Genomic DNA, 22,815 nt, shown 5'->3' on the forward strand with positions numbered 1-22,815 from the left:
GCTTGATTTAGCTTGGAGTTTCATTTTTGGAACTTTTCTATTGGTTGCATTGTACTAATCAAAACTAAATCAAAGGTTGCTCAAGTATTTGAAAGTATCTACAGTAACATACGATTTGTATGTATTTGAATTGACCCAGGTCTGGAGGATATGGACTAGATTTACTAGACACAGAGTATAAACACACATTTCTTGTTAAGCAGGTCTCCTCGCAAAGGGATTTAAACATATTGCATGTGCCATAAAGTTGCATGGAGTATGTGTTTTAGGAGCAGTAGCCCATTCAGAAACAGGCACACGGTCATAGATACTTAGTGAGAGATGCACTGACCATGGTGTTGCTTGCATGCCTCCTTTTAAGACTTGAATACAGCCAAATGCGTAACACATGCAACAACCTAAATAATAAATACATATCTGAACACTATAACATGTTCATTAATAATATTTCGAAATTATCACCTGAGCTGCATTTGCCATTGTATTTGTAATTCTTCTTCCTCTTCGTGTTAAATGTCCTTTAAAATCTCTCTTGCTTTAAGATCCTTCAAAATCTCGCGGTTTCTCGCGGTTACTTCTGTGATGACGCGCTCCAACCAAATATGGTCCATCAAGCTTCCGGGTGATAGGCGTGATGTCCGCAGCTGGACCCTTCTCGTCCCGCGAGGCGACCTGACGGAACGAACGGCCGGGGAGCGACACTCCAATCCCAACCGCCACCGGAGTTGGAAGTCCTTCCTAAGGTAAGGCGTTAGCTAACATAGACGTTAGCTAACATAGCTAGATTAAACTATAGATAGATTGAACTATCTAAGCTATTTTACTAGATAGTGAGGATCTGCTGTCATATGCTAATCTTAGATTTGCTTACTGACACAGCTGCTGTATAAGGGTCAACTTTGTTGTTTTGTTTTGAAGTTTCGCTTGCCGTTTCACGCTGATCATCTCGGAAGAGACAAAATGTCAGAGGGACTAGAGCAGTTTCTGTTACAGCTAGAATCTGTCATTCAGCAGGTAATGTGAACAGATAGACCCGCGGTCTTAATTGATCTGGTCAAACGGGATGGGCACGACCGTGTGTTTAACCATTAGTACCAACCGTCATTAGTGGCAAAGCTTTGGTGACCCTGGGCTAGCCCGTTTACTACCAACTGCACATCAGTTACCAGTCTAATGTCACTACTAGATGAGAAATTGATTAGAAGTGTGATCAAAATGCAGTGTGTCTTTGACAGCTGACACTGCAGGCTATTCTTCTGTCACTCATGATACACGTGACAGTCCCCTGTGTCTACAGTGCCAGTGGTCAGCATTCATGTTCATATAGATTTGTTACTACTTGGCAAAACACTGTTACAGTGTTGTTTGTTTCCTCTCTTTAGGAGGGGAGCCACCCCTCCTAAATGTCGTTGTTTGGTACCTGTACTGTAGCAATGACAATAAAGTCCATTCATTCATTCATTTTTTTTAGGCCACTGCTCAGTTGAGGCAGGCTTATAGAGACCCAGCCTTCATTCCAGCTCTGTGTGCTGTCATGACGAGCTCCCAGAATCCACAGGTATGTAGAAAGTACAAACATGGGTCCCCTAACCCTCACATCGGAGAAGAGTTCACAATCAGTTGAGGCTAATGAGGTTTACAGGTTGAGGCTAATGGGGTTTACAGGTTTGCTTACAGGTTTGCTCACCTTGTGTTGAGTTGTCAATGATATGTGTTGTCTTCGCTACCGTCACCTTCATCCGGGCATTATAAATCCATCTCTCTCAGATTCGCCAGTCAGCCGCAGAGATTTTGAGCATGCGAGTGATGAAGCACTGGAGGAAGATTAGCCCGGATCACAGAGAGAGGTTGGGTGTTGTTGTCATTCCTTCCTTCCTACCCCTTTCTAATGATGACATTCAAAAATACTATAGTTAGAGTAGAACATTGTTACATAAACGAAATAATAAGAGTTGATTATTCCATTGTGTATTTTTGGGGGGGTCATAGCCTAGGAGGCATAGGAAACAAATGATGGAAAGCCTCCTCCTTCTTGGAACTCGAAGCCGTGGTATATCGTGGATATTGGAGAAGAAGAAGCTATGCCAATATCCACGATATACCACGGCTTCTCATTCCATAACGCTTCATTGTGTTTGAGATGTTATCTTCTTATTTAGCTTTTGTTTTTCCATAGTCTGAAGGCAGCGGTCCTGCAAGCTTTCCAACAGGAGACAGAGTAAGCTTTTTGTATTGATATGAAAGACAATGTAGGTGGCATTTGATGTTGAAACTTTAGGCCAACTTTGTTTGGCCTACATGAAAACCAATGGGTCATGGCACCCAGTTTTATGCTTATCCTACCATAAACACAATTAATAATACAATGAACAACCCCCTTGCTTTGGTCTTTTATGGTAAATGTGGTATCTCTGTTGCAGACACACAGTGCGTCACTCCCTCTCACAGCTCAGTGCTGTGATGGTCAAACATGAGACACCTGACCGCTGGCCAGCTCTTCTCACCCTGCTCAATGAGTTTACCAAGAGTAATAACCCAACGGACAGGCAGGTAGGCTACACCACCACCTCAATGAGTAATGAGAGATAAATTGTTGTTGCATGTTATCAGTTTACGGTTCGCTTTTTAAAATGGTGGTGGACTTGATCCAATCACTGTGCATAGGGCCGGGTGATCAAACGGTCTTGATACAATCACTGTGCATAGGGCTGGGTGATCCAATCACTGTGCATAGGGCTGGGTGATCCAATCACTGTGCATAGGGCTGGGTGATCAAACGGTCTTGATACAATCACTGTGCAGAGGGCTGGGTGATCCAATCACTGTGCATAGGGCTGGGTGATCCAATCACTGTGCAGAGGGCTGGGTGATCCAATCACTGTGCAGAGGGCTGGGTGATCCAATCACTGTGCATAGGGCTGGGTGATCCAATCACTGTGCATAGGGCTGGGTGATCCAATCACTGTGCATAGGGCTGGGTGATACAATCACTGTGCATAGGGCTGGGTGATAAAACACTGTGCATAGGGCTGGGTGATCCAATCACTGTGCATAGGGCTGGGTGATAAAACACTGTGCAGAGGGCTGGGTGATCCAATCACTGTGCATAGGGCTGGGTGATCCAATCACTGTGCATAGGGCTGGGTGATAGGTGATAATAGGTGATAATAGGTGATAGGTGATGGGTGATAATAGGTGATAATAGGTGATAGGTGATAGGTGATAATAGGTGATAATAGGTGATAGGTGATAGGTGATAATAGGTGATAATAGGTGATAATAGGTGATAATAGGTGATAGGTGATAATAGGTGATAATAGGTGATAGGTGATAGGTGATAATAGGTGATAGGTGATAATAGGTGATAATAGGTGATAGGTGATAATAGGTGATAGGTGATAATAGGTGATAATAGGTGATAGGTGATAATAGGTGATAATAGGTGATAGGTGATAATAGGTGATAATAGGTGATAGGTGATAATAGGTGATAGGTGATAGGTGATAATAGGTGATAATAGGTGATAGGTGATAATAGGTGATAATAGGTGATAGGTGATAATAGGTGATAATAGGTGATAGGTGATAATAGGTGATAATAGGTGATAGGTGATAGGTGATAATAGGTGATAATAGGTGATAGGTGATAATAGGTGATAGGTGATAGGTGATAGGTGATAATAGGTGATAATAGGTGATAATAGGGCTGGGTGATAGGGCATCTGGGTGATCAAACGGTCTGGAACGGACATACCTAGAAGAAAACATAGTGAAAATGAATGTCAAAAGTGTATCATTGTTATTGTAGTCAACTTTATCATGATCATAATAATAGTTATAGATCAACTTTATCATGATCATAATAATAGTTATAGATTCAACTTTATCATGATCATAATAATAGTTATAGATGTATCATTGTTATTGTGGTCAACTTTATCATGATAATAATAATAGTTATAGATTTAACTTGATCATGATAATAATAATAGTTATAGATTTAGTTGATCTTGGTTTGAAAGAATGACAACAACAAACTGCCAATGTCTAGGATGGTAGGTGGCCTCTAGGTTCATCCCTCCTGCCTGGCAAGCCTATTATTGTTTGTCTGGCATTGCCAGGACACAGCGGAGACACTCACGTTTCACATGAAACATGAAACTTTCCCAGCAGCTGTGCATTCATACAGTGACAGAAAACCCTGTCATGGATACCCTACTCTACACTACGCCATTCCCAAGCCCCATGATCTCCCTAAAACACCCGCCCTCTCCCCGTTGTGAAGCCATGTCTGTCACCGAGGGCGAGGGTTGCATGACTGGATACAACTTTAACCCAAAGTTACAAACAAATCCCCTCATTCCCAAAACAAAACTCAGACATAGTAATAGTATAGGCAAATGTCAAACAGTATATTTAGTAGGACAAAGTGATCAGAATACATGTTAGAAATGTTTTTGCATACAAAGCTTCAGGTGCTTAGGTGGGCTTCCAGAACGAGGTGCTTGCTGTAGGTAGGTTGGTAGCCAATGAGCAAGTGGTCAGAAACTTCCAGAAACGTCCTGAACATTTTGGAAAAGACCATTCAGGCAGAAAGCCACCATCTTGGCAGGTGCACACATCGTCACAGACTGCTAATGCGTCATAAGTAATGACTGAGCATGGTTATTACATTTTCAACAGGAGAAAGACACATATTGCACCTTTTTAATGTTTTGAAAATAAATTATTTTATGATTTTGAATCCACAGTGAACCCTCTGGTTTATCAAGCATCAATCCTAAGCAGAACTTGTCCTTCAAACTCTACATAATGTAGAGCATGTTGTGATAATAATTGTTATTAATATTTTATTTTATTTAAATATGATTTTTTGGGGGGCCAGTGCATTTACAAATATGTCAATTGGGTGATGCATCTTTTTGAAACTATTGTGTTTTGCTATGCACCACCAAACACATTTCCCTTGTGAGATAATTTGACTTTGAAATTACTTCTGAATAGATTCACTGTTGGGTCTTTCTTCATGGACTGAAGAGTTTTTACTTATTGTAACTTATTCTACTCTTGTCCCCCTCCTCTCAGGTGGGTCTCCTCCTGCTCAGCAAAGTGGTGGAGTCGAACCCGGAGTCCTTCAAGCCCCACTACCGCCAGCTGCTGGAGCTGTTCGGCACTGTACTGGAGGACTTGAACAACCCCAATGCACTGTACTACTGCATCCTCACTCTTACCGCCATGACCAAGCGGTCACACACCAGCACAGAGGAGATGGTGAGTCCCCTCTAGTCACATGTCATTATTGCCCACTTAAATTCTTAAATTTCACCCTATTCTGCCCGTGACCCATACCATGCGAATATTTCCTTTTCACATTGCGTAGCTGTTTTAAAGCGGGCTGAACTGGCCCGGAAAAACATTGTGTTACCTCTGAGGAAAGCAGAGAATGTGCAGTAAATAATGTAAAGTGCACGGTTTGGGTGGGCAGCATGATTGTGTGGAAGACCCTAAATGCATCATGTTGGATGAGCAGATGTTCAGTCTTTCATCATTCCGCATTCATTGATTGACAGCTGTAATGACATGTCTTCCAGAACTTCATGCGTTCCCTCGTCCCAAGACTGATCGTTGCCCTCAGACACCTCATCCAAGCAGACCAGGTTTGTTATGTGCTGATATGTCATTCCCTCAGTAGAACTGTGCTGTGGTGTGTGTGTGTGTGTGTGTGTGTGTGTGTGTGTGTGTGTGTGTGTGTGTGTGTGTGTGTATGTGTGGTGTGCTGTGGACAAGTCACTTGAGCTCTCGGACAAGTCAAAGATAAGTTCACTTGTCCAAAGGACAAGTACCTGAAAAAGCTTAATGTCAAGCCCTGACAGGACATAGTAAAATCACATCAAACAGAACTACAGGAAATAAAAACATCACAGAATTACAGGACATAGTAAAATCACATAAAACAGAACTACAGGAAATAAAAACATCACACTTTACACTCAAGAAAACATTACATCATAAAAAAAGATGATATATAATAACCCGAAAGAAATACGTTTTGGGTCTGTGGTCAGTGGTCACATGATTGGTTATCTATCAGCCTGTCAGAGTGGAGCATTGTTTGATAGAGCTGGGTATTAAGTTCCAGAAATGTACAGCTACCACATAGTATGACACATCTAGCCAGAGCAAGACAGATGTTTTACAGACACACATTTATAATAAAGAATGTTTTGAAGTAATGCAAACCTTCAGGTGAGTTAAACTCAATATGAAGTGAAAGTTGCACGCTCATGTCTCTCTTTGCCATTAACCTTTATTTGCCAATTTTGGAAAATTTGGCCTGGAATGGCTTGGATGCTTTGGATTAGGATGTCAGATCTATTCTAGCTCGTAAGCCACATTATCTGGATGTATTTAGAGCCCTTTGTGTGTATTGTGCAGGACCAGGCCAGCGAGGCCATGAAGGTGTACGAATGTACGGAGGTGTACGATGAGCTGATGGAGAGCGAAGTGTCCATCATTGTGCCTGAAATCATCACTGAAATCGTCCACTTCTGCCTGGAGGTGAGAACACAGTGACTACATTTACATGCACACCATATTCCTGTATTAATTAATCAGAATATGCTCAATATTCCGATTGGGCAAGAGTCATTTAGAATTAAAATGCTCAAAAAGAAGTAGCTTTTTTGATTATGACAATTTCTTAAGCCAACAGACATGATTGACTGGGTGTGAAATTCACATTTTTAATTGACACTTCAGTTGTTTTTTTAAGCTCATACTCTTGTGAGCCTTTCATTCGTACATTTTTTAGCTGGCTGTAATGTTGACCAATACATGCAGCATACAGTAGCTCTTGTGGATTTATGCAGCATTTCTGTTTGCAGTTCAATGAAGTGTGTGTGTGTGTGTGTGTCTCTCTCAAGGTCAGCGCAGACATCACACTCAGCGACTCCCTGCGGGTCCAGGCTCTCTCATGCATCGCGTTTCTCATCAGACTTAAGAGCAAGGTAAACTATAACCAGGGGTGCACATAACTTTTTGGGGCCAGTGCTCAGAGGAGCACCTAGGGATGCTGCTTGGTGCTCCCCGAGCTCGCGAGTCACGACCCGTCCCACAGGATGGATAAAAAAGGGATACATGGATAACTTATATTAGCAAAACGACATTTATTCATAAATAAAGATGAACGAACAAATTATTGTGTGCAAAACAAAAGAAACAAATGCAAAATCAAATGACTGCTCTTTAAGCATGAAAGTCTGTCAGACTCCTTTAAACACAATGAAATCAACTGATATCTCTTTAAGCACTGCTCTGTTCTGTAAACACTGAAATCAACTTTTCAACAAAAAGTTACAGCCTAAGCATTTATTTATGCTACAAAGCTTAATCATCATCAATGCTCTCTTGACTGCTGTTAATACTGTCCTCAATTTCAACCATGGTAGAGGATGTTGTAGGCTATCACTTTAAATAGCTCATTATTTTGATTGTGCAACAAAGCCTTTTTTTTCCTAATAGAATTCCCAACCATATTCCCTGGGTCAGGGGTCTGAATTTTCACGTGGCGGCGTGATAACCGTGCGATACGCGATATGCGGAATGAAAGTACGAGTTACGATACTTTCCGAATGTTTTCGTGAGGGGAGTCGCCGTGGTCGTCGTCGGTCGACTGTTGTGATGGATTACTCGTCGGGCCTTCGGCTGAGGGGACGGCAAATAGTTACTTAGTGGGGCTTGCACTGCAGTGATGCAGCAGTCAGCAGTCAGCAGTTGGATTTTGAGGAAGTAAATTCCTCTCCCAGCGTTTCCAGCTGTTTGTGCGCAAGAGCGCGTTCATGCGGCTGATCTGCCGCGCAGCATGCATTTTGGCGACGCATGCGCACTGGCGCACCAGTTATGTGCACCCCTGACTATAACCATACTATAAATGGATGCCCTACATACTGCTCCTCTATGCCTAATATAACCCCCAGTGACTTCTCTCCCTCCTTAAACTCAGGATGTGCCATCCTTTCCTCATCCATTTTCTGCCCTTTACACTCAGGCTGTGTTACAATGCTCTACCTTTCCCCCTGTAGCATGCTTTTGTGCAATGCCACGCATTACAAGACGTCATCCGTTTTGTGATCCATCTAGTAATGTGCACACTCCGTACTAGGCAGAAGACGGTAGATAATTGGGACGCTGCAGCAGTTTTTCATTGGAGAAATGAAGAAAAGAAAGCCATCTCTGCATGCATTGCACTTTTCCGTTTTTGCCATTGAAAGTATACGGAGCTGGTGATGACTCTCCCTCCCCTTTAGACGGTGTTGAAGCAGAAGCTGCTGGGTCCCATCCTGCAGACGGTCTTCGCCGTGCTGAGCGCAGCACCCCCGCCTGGGGAGGAGGACCCTGAGGACGAGGAGAAAGACACAGAGGACGACCCCTACAGCCCCAAAAACATCGCGGCTGAGGTGATCCTCTTAGTGCCTCTTTTTTTTATTTTATCCCTTTTTCACCCAATTTGGTATCCAATTGTACCCAACCTAGCATCCAATTATCCCCTGCCTATTGCGTAGGATCCGCCGCACGACCCCGTGGCCGGCAGCCCCAGAGGAGATCGCCAGGCAGACTAGCTGTCTGGCTCCTCGAGCCCGACACCGTTACTCCACCACCAGACGGGGGCGGTGTTGCGCGACGGATCCTTGTCCGGAAATAGTCCTATACCCCCCTTGGGAGCGGCCGCTCAATATGCCGCTCCCTGTGAGCCCCGGCCATATCCGGGTCTGGCGAGACCGGGATTCGATCCCAGTCCCCGGTGGGCAGCTTGCACTAGAGGCTAATGCTTAGACCGCTGCGCCACAGCAGTTCACAACATTGCGTGATACACAGCAGACATAATAGGACAGTTTCCTGAACACATACTAGGACGACTTCTGAAAACTGAAAAACTGAATTGTTTGTAAACTCTTTTTAGTCAATTTTAGGCTTAATCTGTGTTTGGCCCAATATGTGTCAAACACATTGGGCCCTATTATGCACTTCTTAACTTGCCGTCTTAAGTCTTAATTAAGACGCACCGCCAGGTTAAGACCTACCGCAACCCTTATTATGCGCTTCATACGCGCTACTGCTATTATGCAGGTGTCGCTAGGCGCCCACACATAAGACGTAAGACTCCCGTGCATATATTACTCATTGTGGGAGTGTTCATATGTTAATGAAGTGCGCTAGGCGCCCCTGCTATTATGCGATCTGACTTTGCGCCTAGCGCTAAGAAGTGGTTTGAAAAGTTCTTAACTTAAGACGTGGAGGCGTGGTCAAGGCCACTTTGCTATTCCGCGGTTTGCGCATGCGCGCTGACCCACTTCTTAAGAAGTCGGTCGGCGCGCATGCGCAAACCGCGGAGGCGCGCTCGTGTTTCAAAACGTGCATGAAGTCTAGCGCCTATGAACTGCATAATAGCATAGCGCTTATGACTTAACGCAGCCGGTTCTTAAAGGGAATGGCACCTGGCACGCTGATTGGGTTGATTGAGAAGACGCCCAAAACACACCCATGACTAATTTCTGGGCTTAGCGCCGGGTCTTAGGCGCCCACTACCGCACGCATAATAGCAAAGTGGCCTTGACCACGCCTCCACGTCTTAAGTTTAGATCTACCGCCTCGTCTTATTGCTTAAGACTTAAGGCGGCTACACACTAGACGATTTTAACCCCGATTTAGCTGTCGCCGACCAGTTTTTGCGGTCGGCGACAAAATCCTCCAGTCGTTGCAAACCCGGGGACGCGCCGTCTCCGACGCTCGTTTAATGTGACAGGCTCAGAGACGCAATCGGAGGACCGCCGACCCCGTCGTTAGGGCCGTCGCAGGGCTCCAGATCTTTTCAAACATGTTTCATTTTATCGGCCGACGGAATCTACATTCTGCTAGTCTGAGATGGGCAACGACCCGTGTGGACAGCACAGCCAATGAGAGGTCGGGGAAATGAGTGATAATAGCCTTTAGCTACGGCGCTAGTTGTTGTGCTAGGTGCATTGACTGACTGTGTCCGCGAATGCTATGCTATTGTTGTGCTAGGTGCATTGACTGACTGTGTCCGCGAATGCTATGCTATTGTTGTGCTAGGTGCATTGACTGACTGTGTCCGCGAATGCTATGCTATTGTTGTGCTAGGTGCATTGACTGACTGTGTCCGCGAATGCTATGCTATTGTTGTGCTAGGTGCATTGACTGACTGTGTCCGCGAATGCTATGCTATTGTTATGCTATGTTGAATGGTGTACTAGTTTTCACGGAATAAATCGCGATTTCTTTCAAAGAAGGTAGCAGGTGTGTTTATGTCCATGTCAAGGAATCGTCCTGACCAAGTGAAGAATCTTGTAGTCTGTGAGCCCCCGTCGTTAACACATCCTGTAGTCTGCGCTGTGCTGCGACGTCTGCACGCCGCTGCGACACGGACACCAGCACGACGGTCGTTTAGTGTGAGAGGCTCAGCGATGTTACAACTTGAAAAGTCGTCTAGTGTGTAGCCGCCCTTAAGAAGTGCATAATAGGGCCCATTATGTCAGGTACTGTTAGGTTGACATCTTTCTTTCTCTTTATTTTCCTCAAATAAAAATATTGTCTTTGTCAGCAGGTTATTGACACTTTGGCTCTCTACATGCCCCCAGAGAAACTATTCCAACAGCTGGTTAGTATACACCTCGTTCCAAATTATTATGCAAATTATATTTTTCTCAGATTTTCCTAAATAGTCGATGCAAATGACAATCAGTATAATTTTCAAGTCATCAACCGTTAGAGTATAATTCAAATTTTATTGAACAAACCTCCCAATGATAACAGTATTTTTTTTTTAAATAAAAAGTTCAAAATGCACTGTTCCAAATTATTATGCACAACAGAGTTTCAAAACATTTTATAGGTTGTAAAGAACTAAAAATGGTAATTTGATGAATTTAGGGTTAGGAGGTCATATTAGGAGGTCATATTTACTGAAATCAAAAGCTATTTCAAACAAAAACATCTTAACAGGTCAAGTTACATGTTAACATAGGACCCCTTCTTTGATATCACCTTCACAATTCTTGCATCCATTGAACTTGCGAGTTTTTGGACAGTTTCTGCTTGAATTTCTTTGCAGGATGCCAGAATAGCCTCCCAGAGCTGCTGTGTTGATGAGAACTGCCTCCCACCCTCATATATATTTTGTTTGAGGATGCTCCAAAGGTTCTCAGTAGGGTTGAGGTCAGGGGAAGATGGGGGCCACACCCAGAGTTTCTCTCCTGTTATGCCAGCCAATGACACAGAGGTATTCTTTATGTGCCTGCTTCAAATGTGTACTGTTTGATGATATTCTTTCAACCTGATGATTTATTATATAATAAATGTTTTAGTTGTGTAAAATGATAGTTGTCGGGCTCAGCGTCTCGGAATACTGTATGTCCACAAGACATTTCAGCTTACACCTGGCACCTGGCATTCTATTGTTTCTATTATTCTATTTAGACAATATAAACTTGATTCATTGTTTAATGGATTTCATTTTCAGAAAGGTGAGGGCAAGCAAGCAAAAAACAAAAAAAACAGTATCAAAGTACTTTGAATATCTATCAAGCAATATTCGCACGGGACTAGTATTATGTGGTGAGGTCCGTAATTTAGAAATCCCCCCCTCGACGCCTGTGTTTCATGTGATGCATTCGCGCGGGATACGTGAAGTTTTACAGCAGACTATCTACAGTTACACCAATTATGTCTTCCAAATATGTTATATTCAATATGTAAGCTCTTTCATATAAACATTTTGATATTCTGATGATTCTAAATTCCTGACTAAACACACAAACACACAAACACTGTTACACTAACATCAACAAATGGAGGTCTCCAGTCATCACTCTGAGTACTGGTGAAGTGACAGGCATCCGTTAAACAATTTATCATGTTTGTGTGGCCTTGTTCTATTTATTCTCTCATCTGTCATCCCTTGAGTTTTCTCTCTGAAGAAAAACGTTTTTTTCCTTTTTTTAAAATAATATGAGAAAAATGATAAAGTGCTGCTGTCTCTCTTGTGGCCCAGATGTCCCTCACTCAGGCATGCTTGGCCAGTGAGAACCCCTACGAGAGGAAGGCTGGACTGATGTGTATGGCCGGGCTGGCGGAAGGCTGCGCCGACCACATACAGACCAAGTGAGTACAACTCCTGTTCAAGTCCCCTAGACAAGCACACTGCAACTAACTGGGACTGTTTCCCATGTTAAAGTCCCAGTTAGTTTTGTATGTCTCCTCTTCTTCTCCTTTTCATTCACTTGTAGATGTGTCCAGTAGTTAAGTGTGTGTGTGTGTGTGTGTGTGTGTCTGTCTGTGTCAGGTTGTTGTCCTCCATGCTGCAGACAGTGTGCCAGAGTCTGTCAGACAGTAACCAGGTGGTCCGCAGCGCAGGCCTCTTTGCTTTAGGACAGTTCTCTGAACACCTACAGGTCAGTCAGACCGGACGTGATCAGTCGGGATTTTTTCAGATTTAACCGTATTAATAATGAGATTGAGAGGCATCCTTTGAAAAGACATTATAGCAGCTGAACAGGTTTGTATACTGAGATGTGGACTTGTTTAGAAGTCCTATCTAACCCCCCCCTTCCTCTCAGCCTGAGGTCAGTAAGGACAGCCTATCTAACCCCCCCCTTCCTCTCAGCCTGAGGTCAGTAAGTATCTAACCCCCCCCCTTCCTCTCAGCCTGAGGTCAGTAAGTATCTAACCCCCCCCTTCCTCTCAGCCTGAGGTCAGTAAGTACAGCCTATCTAACCCCCCCCTTCCTCTCAGCCTGAGGTCAGTAAGTACAGCCTATCTAACCCCCCCCCCTTCCTCTCAGCCTGAGGTCAGGAAGGACAGCAATGAGCTGATGCCGCTGCTGCTGGGCTACATGTCAGCACTAAACCAGTCCAAGATAGGCCACGTCACCAAGGCTTTCTACGCCCTGAAGAGCTTCCTGGAGGACCTGGGTGAGAGTGCTGCCCGTTCACTTCACCTGAATCTACTATGGCTATGCCTCCACTCGGAGACGGGATTTTTAACTGGTCAATCAAAGATTCTTTGTTGTGGGTTTTCACTGACACCATTCAACCCCTTCCCTCTCTCAAGAGATCCAACCCTACCTGCCCACCTACCTGCCCACTCTCATGGAGACAATGTTGTCCGCCTTGAGCAACGCAGACAGTCTCCATCTCAAAGAGCTGGCGGTCAGCGCCACCGGAGCCATAGGTAATGCTTATTACTGCTAATAATGAACACGTTTGTGATCACTGGTAGCACACAGAACATCAGCTTAGTATTGGTAACACTTAGAAAGTTAGTTATATCACAGCTAACAGTTTATTATTGGGTTAGGGTTAGGAAAAAGCATGTTCCCTTAGTGGACATTTACCATATTGCTTTAGCTATTATGTTCTTTCGTGTCAGTGCAGATTGAGATGAGGATTGGTAGCCACGTCAGACTCTGTTTGTTAATACACCCACCAGGGTAGTAAACCTTTCAGACTGTATTAACCCCCCTCCCTTCCTCTTGCGGTTCAGCCAACGCTACTAAAGAGATGCTGGTGCCTTACTTCCCCCCCGTCATCGAGAGTCTGAAGGGCTTCCTCACAGACACCCGTGACGAGATGAGGTCCCTGCAGACACAGGCTCTGGGTGAGCTAGCGCTAATGCTGCTATCTTGTCATCTTTCATGTTGTCAATAGGCTAGGTGCACGATCTCCACTACTTCCTGAAAGGCACCTTGCATGAACATATCCTGTCTCACTCTATTGGTTGAATTGATTAATCAGCTGTGCGGTAAACTGTTGGAACACACAGTGCACTGCTGATTAATCAATTAAACCAATAGAGTGAGACAGGATATGTTCATGCAAGGTGCCTTTCAGGAAGTAGTGGAGATCGTGCACCTAGCCTATTAAAACACGTGTTGTGTTTTTCTTCGCATTTTGACTTCACTCATGTACAAGCTGCATGTCACTGCAGCGTCATCCCAGTTTAATTTACCACAAGTGTGTCCTGGGTTGGAGAAACGGAGGTTGATGATATGTATCCTCGGTCCCCGTGGCAGATACGTTGTCAGTGCAGGCACGCACCATCGGGAAAGACGTGTTCAGCCCACTCGCAGCTGAGTGTGTTCTGCTGGGCCTCAATCTCACCGATGCCATAGACCCGAGGTTCCCAAAGTGGGTCGACCCAGACCTGCGCCGCTGCACGTAAGTAGTAGCCGTGTGTGTGAAGTGGCATACAGACACACACACAGCCATTTTGTCTTGAGATTCCACCAAGATCGGCCTGGATAGATCATCTGTGGGCGTTTCTACTCCACTACTCGGAGATTGCAGCCAGTTCAAAACAGGCTTAGTTTTAACAGACTTAAACGAGATGTGTTCGTTCCCAATCATTATAGGTTTCATTTATGTTGTGTCCTGACTTTTTAGCTAATGTACATGGCCCAACCTGTGGTAAACTGTAGCCAGCATTATACAAGTATGGTTGTACAGTTAGGTCCGGAAATATTTGGATAGTGACACAATTTCCATAATTTTGGCTCTGTATGCCACCACAATGGATTTGAAAGGAAAAAAATCAAGATGCAATTTAAGTACATACATTCAGTTTTAATTTAAGTTGTTGAACAAAAATATTGAAAGGTTTAGGAATTACAAAAAAATATATACACAGTCCTCTATTTTCAGGGGCTCAAATGTAATTGGACAAATTAACGTAATCATAAATAAAATGCAAATGTTTAATACTTTGTCGAGAATCTTGTAGGCAATGACTGCCTGAAGTCGAGAACCCATGGACATCACCAAATGCTGGGTTTCCTCCTTTGTGATGTTTTGCCAGGCCTTTACTGCAGCTGTCTTCTTTACATTTGAAAGTGTCCAATAGGGTGTGCAGATCAGTTGTTTGATGCTCTGGGGAAACAAAAGAAGAAAGTGTTGAAAGAGGGCTGAATAATTTCTATAAGCACCGTACTGTATGTGGATGAAGCCATGGAGAGAATGAAAGAAAGGGGCCATGCTATTTCTACAAGCACACTCATGATCTCTCTCTCTCTCTTCTCCCACAGGTTCAGTGTAGAAAACGCCTACATTGACGAGAAAGAGGACGCCTGCGACTCCCTAGGAGAGATTGCCTTCAACACTGGGTAACACACATACACATGCTGCTGAATCCCAAATCAACCTCCAGCCACATACTCCTATAGATCTGAGAGGAGTGAGATGGATGAAGGGCAAATAATAACAGCTCTACCGTGTACTCTGATGATGATAGTAGAGTGGCCATTTTGCCACCACCTATCAAATTCTTTCCAGATCTACAGGAATGGCCATGGAGTCAGTCCTTTTTGGAACATAGTAATTAATAGCTGCTGTCGATAGTTAGGAGTCTCACTCACTCGGTTCTCACCATAGATATAGGACACTGGGATATCCGCTATGGTTCTGACTCTTCTGTTCTGAACCCACTCCTCAGTGCTGCCTTCCAGCCCTTCCTCGAGTCCAGCTTCCAGCAGGTTTATAAGCTGAAGGATGTAAGTAGCTCTGCTTGCTCTGTCCTTCTTAAGAAGGAGAATGAGGAGGAGGAGGAGGAGGAGGGTGTTGTGTGTGTCGGTAAATGGATGTCTGATTAAATGATGTATGCTAGCTACTATGTGAGTATGAATAAGTGTGCTACTGTATATTATGAGTGAGTAACGGAGGCATCTCTTACCGTGTACACCCTCTGTTTGCCCGCCTCCCCCTGTCAGTTCCCCCACCAGGATGTGCGGAGGGCCGCTTTCGGGGCCATGGGGCAGTTCTGCCGAGCTCAGCACAAAGTGTGTCAGGAGAGTCCCTCAGAAACCAACCGTCGGGGTATAAACCCCCCCCTTCCCTCTCTCTCTCTTCATCCCAATCACTGCTCTGTGCCCACTTTCCATAAAAGGTTGTTAGCTAACATGCTGCTTTGTTTGTCCCTCCTAGTCCTCCAGAAGCTTCTAGAAGTGGTGCTGCCCAGCTTCCTGGAGGCAATACGCAAGGAGCGCGAGCGGCAGGTGATGATTATGATGATGATGAGCCATTTATAGCAATAGAGTAGAGACTGTCTTTGATGAAATCAGTTTTTATATGTATGGCATGTGTATAACATTTTAAGAGATTTTGGTGAACCACATCAAGAGGTATCAAAATAATGGCGGTTGCTCGCCAATGTTGGTTGATTTGCATGTGTCTGAGTCTAATGGACCTGCGCACCAAGTTTAATAATAATAATAATAATTACTTACATTTATATAGCGCCTTTCACAGACCCATGGTCGCTTTACAAGGGAATGGGACAAACGGAACAGAGTCAGAAAGACAAACGCACAAAACAATAAACAGTGAAACAGCTATAAATATAGCTGTGAACAGTGAAACAGCTATATATATATATATATATATATATATATATATATATATATATATATATCCACAGTGTTCTATGCCCTAATCATGATGTTATAATATAGTTAAATTGGTCAAATAATGGTATGATAATGTGATGATACAGGATAATGTAAATGTCATGTATAACGCAGGTGGTGATGGGCGTGCTGGAGGCCATGAACGCGGTGCTCAAGGCCTGCCAGGGGGATGCGCTGCAGGCACCCAGACGCCTGCAAGAGATCAGCCAGGCCATCCGCGACGTACTGAAGAAGAAGGTGAGATAAGCTGGGCCGGCTTGGGTCTCCAGTAGTACTACTTCCTGGTTCTGAGTAGAGTAGATCTGCTTTCTTCCTCGCTCGTTTTTTGCTCTCTACTATTTTTACTATGCCTACTATCTGTTAGCTGTGTGGATCTTTCAAAGAGAGTCGACTTATTAGAATATAGCCTGCAAAGAAGATTCGCTGCCCTGGAAACTCGCTACGCTAATGATCCTCCGCTTACGCAAGCCTTTCTAAAGGATCAATATTATAATTCACATTTTCCAGAGCTAATGAGACAGCTGACAGCTGCAAAATTCACTGGACAGATTAATCATCCCCCGGAAAGATTCCACAGGCTACAGAAATCACTGAAAAGCAGCCAACCGAAGCCTATCATTAACTAACTTGCGGCCTTGCATGACTGCACAGCGCCCGGATAAGAGTCAGAGGCACTCCGACACGGAGCCGAGGCAAGCTCCATCTTCACCTCACAGAGATACTTTGTTGATTGGTAATCCAGCCATCAGAAGCGGGATGGGAAAAGAGCTAGATTTATGCTACCCCCCTGATAAAAAGGTTCCAGACAAAACAAATAATTTAATGACACTGGTGATGGACAGGCCTGGAAAGCAGTGGGCTCCCGTGGACACGGAGCGGAGACACCAGTCAAACCACACAGAGCTAGTACGCCCTGGAACAGACCCCACCGCCTTCACCTCCAAATGATACTTTGTTTATTGGAGACTTGACGATCAGAAACGTGAAAGGTAAAAAATGACATATCCACTGTCTTCCCAATGCAATGGTTTCACACACAACAAAAGATTTGGAAAAGACACTGTCTGATCACCCAGAGACAAAGCGATTCATATTGCATGTGGGAACAATCGATTCTCGTAAAATGGGCTCACAAGACTTGAGACGTGATTTTATAGAACTTTTCAATAAACTTGGCAAGCTTGAGATTGATACATTCATCTCAGGAGTCCTCCCCACGGTAGGCCGAATTTAGCCAACTCCTAAGCCTTGACACTTGGCTCGCTGGAGCGTGCAAACTTAAAGGGATGACATTTATTCACCATTGGAACATTTACTGGAGGCTGAGAGTTATTCAGAAGAGACGGCCTCCACTTAAACAGATCGGGAGAATATCACCTAACAAGCAATATACGTATATGTAAAGCACTTTGAATTGCCCCAGTTGTATGAAATGTTATATACAAATAAACTTTCCTTGCCTTGCCAGTATTGTATATATCAAATGAAAAGCTCAATTACCCAACAAACTAGCTACATTTTAGATACCTAAGGAAATTCCAATACAAGCTTTTGCTATGGTTGTCTCCAGACAGCTTTCATCTGTTCTGGAGACGACTGTTGTTATAATGCAATCGCTTTAGCAGCGTCTTATATGTCTGTATTTTATTTCTTAAATGACCGGTAACTGGCCATCCTCCGCCCCCCTGATTCTCTTTGTTGTTTCAACCAGTTAAACATATTTGGAGAACAATATGGCTGCCTGACAGAACCCAGCCAGTCATTTTGCTGTGTATTAGAATGTCTCAGTGACCCTCCTGTCCCCTCTTCCCCATACAGACGGTGTGTCAGGGTGGAGGAGGAGACGAGGCGGAGGATGAGGAGCAGCAGGCGGAGTATGACGCCATGCTGCAGGAGTTTGCTGGCGAGGGCATCCCGTTACTGGCGTCTGCCGTGCCCGCCGACGTCTTCTCCCCTTACCTCATCGAGCTGCTGCCCCTCATCATGAACAAGGCTGTGAGTCAGGGTGCTTCTGTCTCTCTCTCTCTCTCTCTCTCTCTCTCTCTCTCTCTCTCTCTCTCTCTCTCTCTCTCTCTCTCTCTCTCTCTCTCTCGTCTTTGTCTCCTTTAATCCACTGTTCATACTACTATATCACTTTATTTCAACTACTCAGCCATCATCCTTTCTTCTTATTGCCATTCACTACTGCTGTCCCAGTATAAGTCATACTTATGAAACTCTTAATTGTATTGATCTGTCTATACTTCCTCTCTCTCATCTCTCTATCTATCTGCATATATGCTAACCTCTGACTAGCCAGCAAATCTGTCTATTGTCCAAACCATCTTTAATCTATTTCCACAAACAAGCAAGCCCACAATGTTCCTTCTTCTTCAAATGGCGCCTGGTCGTGCTTGATTTAGTGAATAACAACCAAAATAAAGTTATGCATGAGTTTTTAGTTTGTAATAATCAAATGTAATTTTACATTTAACCAAAGTATCCCTCGGTCTAAGTCTGCTGAGATGAAAGCATAAAGATATGAAGTGTCAATGAATGAGAGAATGTGTACTCTGTTTGTAGAAATCTTCGTGCACGGTGGCTGACCGCTCTTTCTCCCTGGGCACACTTGGGAAGACCCTGCACTCTCTGGTGGGTGTGTCTGGGGGCAGGACCGTGGCCGGAAAGCTGGCCAACCTGCTGCTGCCGGTGCTGGTGGGCGGGGTGACGGACAGCAACGCAGAGGTGCGCCAAAACAGCGTGTTTGGGCTGGGAGCACTGGCTCAGGCCGCAGGCCCTACCGTTGCCCAGTATCCTTTCCTGAATGTCTGAGACCGCTTATGTAAGGGGAGGTCGGTAGCTTATCTTATCTGAGTGACACACAGCTCAGCTCTCTCTTTGAGTAAGTTTCAAGTTTATTGTTACGTCACATTACACAAATGTAAGAGAGTAAAATTCTTGGGCTTCGATTATTTACAATAAGCAGTATCTTGCAATTTGTAGACATTAAGGCACTAGGCATAATTCAATAACAAAGTGTCAATATTACAGGACATAAGTGACAGTAGTAAACTGACTGTGAGCTTAAGCTTAGGTAGTCCATATGCATGGGATGTGTTTGTGGATGATAGTCAGTTGTCTACAGTAGGCTTGTTCATGAGCCTGATCGCCTGGGGAAAGTAGCTGTTGGTTAGCCTCTGAGTTTTGGCCTTGAGGCTCCGGAAAAGGCTACACCTTTCAGTTCCTGTGTGTGTGTGTCTGTGTGTGTCTGTTGTGACTGCCGTCCTCAATGCAGTAAATGTCTAAAGATGTTTGTGTGCGTGTGCTCGTGTGTGCAGATGTGTGCTCACAATGTCCGTGTGCAAGATTATCCACTGACTATGTAATAGGGCCCAATACAAGTAGCCCTAGTTCTGTCCTATCTGTCTGTCTCTCAGGGTGTCTTGTTCCTCAACTTGTCTCAGAGACTACCCTATGATGCTGTCCCTCTTCTCCAACCTGCTGTCTAAAGAGAAGGACCAAGCGGTGATCGACAACCTGTGCGCTGCCCTCTGCAGGATGATCATGAGCCACATGGAGGGTGTTCCTCTGGAGCAGGTAGAGTTCAGCCTTAACCTCGGTTATTGCGTGATTATCACATGCGGTAGATTGGCTTTGGGACTATTCCTGAACTCAAAACTAGTGCAAGCGTTGTGACCTAGAGGGTTTGCGGAAATGTACCATTGGGAGTTGGTAAAAGTCTGAGTTCTGCGCCAACTGCAAGTTATTTAGTTCTCTTTAGTTTCTGTGAATCAGCGCCTTTTTTAATAGATTTTATTGTTCTATTCTTTAACAGTCAACATGCAGAGTTTGCCAGCAGCTTACTAAGTGGATTTATCCAATTCAGGGCCAACCAAAACCATACTGTGGTTTTCCTTTCAAATTGTCCTTTCCAGCACTGTTTCAGCAACTATGGTGGATAACCAGGCCAGTCCAGTACAGCTCAGCTTGGCCCGGCTCTGTAGTGTAAATGAGGGAAGAGTGCTGTAGACACAGTCAGATGTTTTGAAGGAGTGTAGTGTTTCAGAGTGTCTCACTGACTAGGCACACCTCTTCTCTTCTCCTAGGTGTTTCCTGCCCTAGTGGAACGTCTCCCTCTGAAGGAGGACATGGAGGAGAATAAAACTGTGTACAGCTGCCTGGCCCTCCTGTATTCCCGCAATCCTGCGCTGGTACTTACATTTTTAGCTCAGGTTTAAACCAGGTTTAAACCTGGATTAGCAGAGGCTTAGATTTAAACCAGGATTAAATTAAACTAGGTTTAAGATAGGATTAAAGTTTGGTGCAACAGGATTAGTAGATAAACCTTGATTTAAACCGGTTTAAAATGTAAACCAGGTTGGTGCAACCCAGCCCAAGTGATTTACTTCTAACCAAATATTCAGCAAGATCAGCGGGCGTACTCACTGGTCATGCTTTGTGTCATAGCTACTTCAGCAGTGTTGAACAGTGTAATTGTGCAGTGAAACATGACACGAACATCGCTGTGCTCTAGATGTCTATGTTGTCCCTTCGTTGTATCATATTTGATTACGTTGTCCCCCTCAGGTGGTAAGTCAAATGAAGCCCATCATATCTGCTTCCAGTCATGTCTTGGGAACCAAAGAGCTTGACGCAGGTGAGAAGAGAACCACAAATCATGTTAGGCAAGTCCCTTATCTTACTGCATTAGTATGCGCTTGCTCACAAAATCTCTCCATTGTCTAGAAACCCAAAACACCCTGCTTCTGTTGGTCCGAGGCTTCGCTGAGCACCACGCACAGGAGTTTCAGGGAGCTGTGAACTCACTTCCTGCAGAACAGAAGATGAAGCTGGCCGCAGCAGTCACCCCATCGTAGTCCACATCAAACATGTCTTCCATTCTCCTTTGATGAGCTAGCAGATGTACAAATTTTTTACGAAAGGGCTGGGAAAATAGGACAGCAGTTGAGAAATTCTAAAATTGGACAAACCCTAGCACTTCCATCATTCTACTACTAGTCAGCAGTTATGTTACAAGTATTAACTTATTGTCTGTTTTATTATTTTTATGAAATGTGATTTGAATTCATGTGTTATCTATTAGTTCTGTTCTTTTTGTTTTTTGTTTTCTTTTTAAAAGTCTATTACTTGCTTACCCCATGTTATAATTGAGAGCCACCTATATCTATTCTCTGCTGTCCCCTTTCACCACTAATTTGATGAATGTCTGCCTTAGAGTGTGAAGCAATGAACTCATGATAAATGCCTTTTTCTCAGACTTGTCTGTCATTCTGTGTTAGTGAGGTTATGGTAAAGGACTGTATACGGTGAATAGTTCAATGGGAGTATGCTCCATTCGCCCCCGGGGCGTCGATCAGGACACACATGACAGGAGATTGACTTTTGGTTTAGATTTCTTTAGTGGGTCAAACAGGGTACAGTTCAGGCATGGGTAGGATGCTTGCAAACACTACAAGGGGTGTATGTGTGGTTCTGCAACAAACAGAAAGAGGTATTACAGTACACATGTTGTTACTAATAATACAGTACTGATCTACAATATCAAATGCATTCTACAGTACAAAAGTACATGTAACTTAACCATACACATTAAGCTTGGTTAATGATACAGAATGTGCCAGCAGACCTGTGGGCAAAGAACAGTACAGACATTGGATTTGTGAAATCAGCTCGTCCATTGAGAGTTGAACTCATACCGGGTGCAAAACCCCCTTGGAAAAACCAATACCCATTGAAACAGGAAGCAATTGATGGAATTGAGCCACAGATCAAAGGATTGTTAGAGGCAGGAGTCTTGAAGATAACTCAATATCCGTTAAGTAACACACCTCTTCTGCCAGTAACGAAACCTGATGGTTCATATCGTCTGGTACATGACCTACGGGCTGTGAATGAGGTAGTTGTCAGCTATCCAGCTGAAGTTCCTGATCCTCATGTGCTGTTGACTCAGATTCCATCTACAGCCAAAGTATTTACAGTGATTGATTTATGCGGGGCTTTCTTTTCTATACCTCTTAGTGTAGAAAGTCAAGGGTTATTTGGGTTTACCTACAAAGGTCAAAATTATCAATATACCAGAATGCCACAAGGGTACAAACACAGTCCTCATGTTTTTAATCAGGTCTTGAAGGAGGACTTAGACGGGTTAGGGCAGACGATAAGTAGTACTGCCATTCAGTACATGGATGACATACTCCTTTGTGCCCCAGATGAAGAAACATGTCACAGGGATTCCGTTAAACTGTTAAAGGTTTTGGCGGAGAAGGGACACAAGGTGTCTAAAAAGAAGCTACAGTATTGCCAGGAAAAGGTAACTTACTTAGGACAATCTATTACACAGGGACA

General features: G+C 44.0%; 1 protein-coding gene across 1 annotated transcript; it reads left to right on the forward strand.

Moving 5' to 3' along the window:
* Positions 1–960: 960 nt before the first annotated feature.
* Positions 961–21,675, forward strand: LOC308164504 (importin-4-like; the record flags this gene model as incomplete). The annotated part of the gene is made up of 28 exons (XM_080538577.1): positions 961–1,014; positions 1,472–1,558; positions 1,768–1,847; positions 2,177–2,218; positions 2,421–2,550; positions 5,085–5,270; positions 5,591–5,656; positions 6,435–6,557; positions 6,923–7,006; positions 8,306–8,455; positions 10,621–10,674; positions 12,067–12,176; positions 12,358–12,466; positions 12,856–12,991; positions 13,125–13,244; positions 13,557–13,670; positions 14,086–14,230; positions 15,094–15,171; positions 15,501–15,558; positions 15,775–15,880; positions 15,989–16,059; positions 16,585–16,707; positions 18,289–18,465; positions 19,033–19,259; positions 19,914–20,046; positions 20,556–20,660; positions 21,037–21,106; positions 21,196–21,675. The coding sequence occupies 28 exons, from the start codon at positions 961–963 to the stop codon at positions 21,324–21,326; spliced, it is 3,069 nt and encodes a 1,022-aa protein (XP_080394703.1). The 3' UTR covers positions 21,327–21,675.
* Positions 21,676–22,815: the final 1,140 nt, after the last annotated feature.

This window comes from Nansenia antarctica (genome assembly GCF_963989245.1).
Source record: "Nansenia antarctica genome assembly, chromosome: 8".
Lineage (NCBI taxonomy): Eukaryota > Metazoa > Chordata > Actinopteri > Argentiniformes > Microstomatidae > Nansenia > Nansenia antarctica.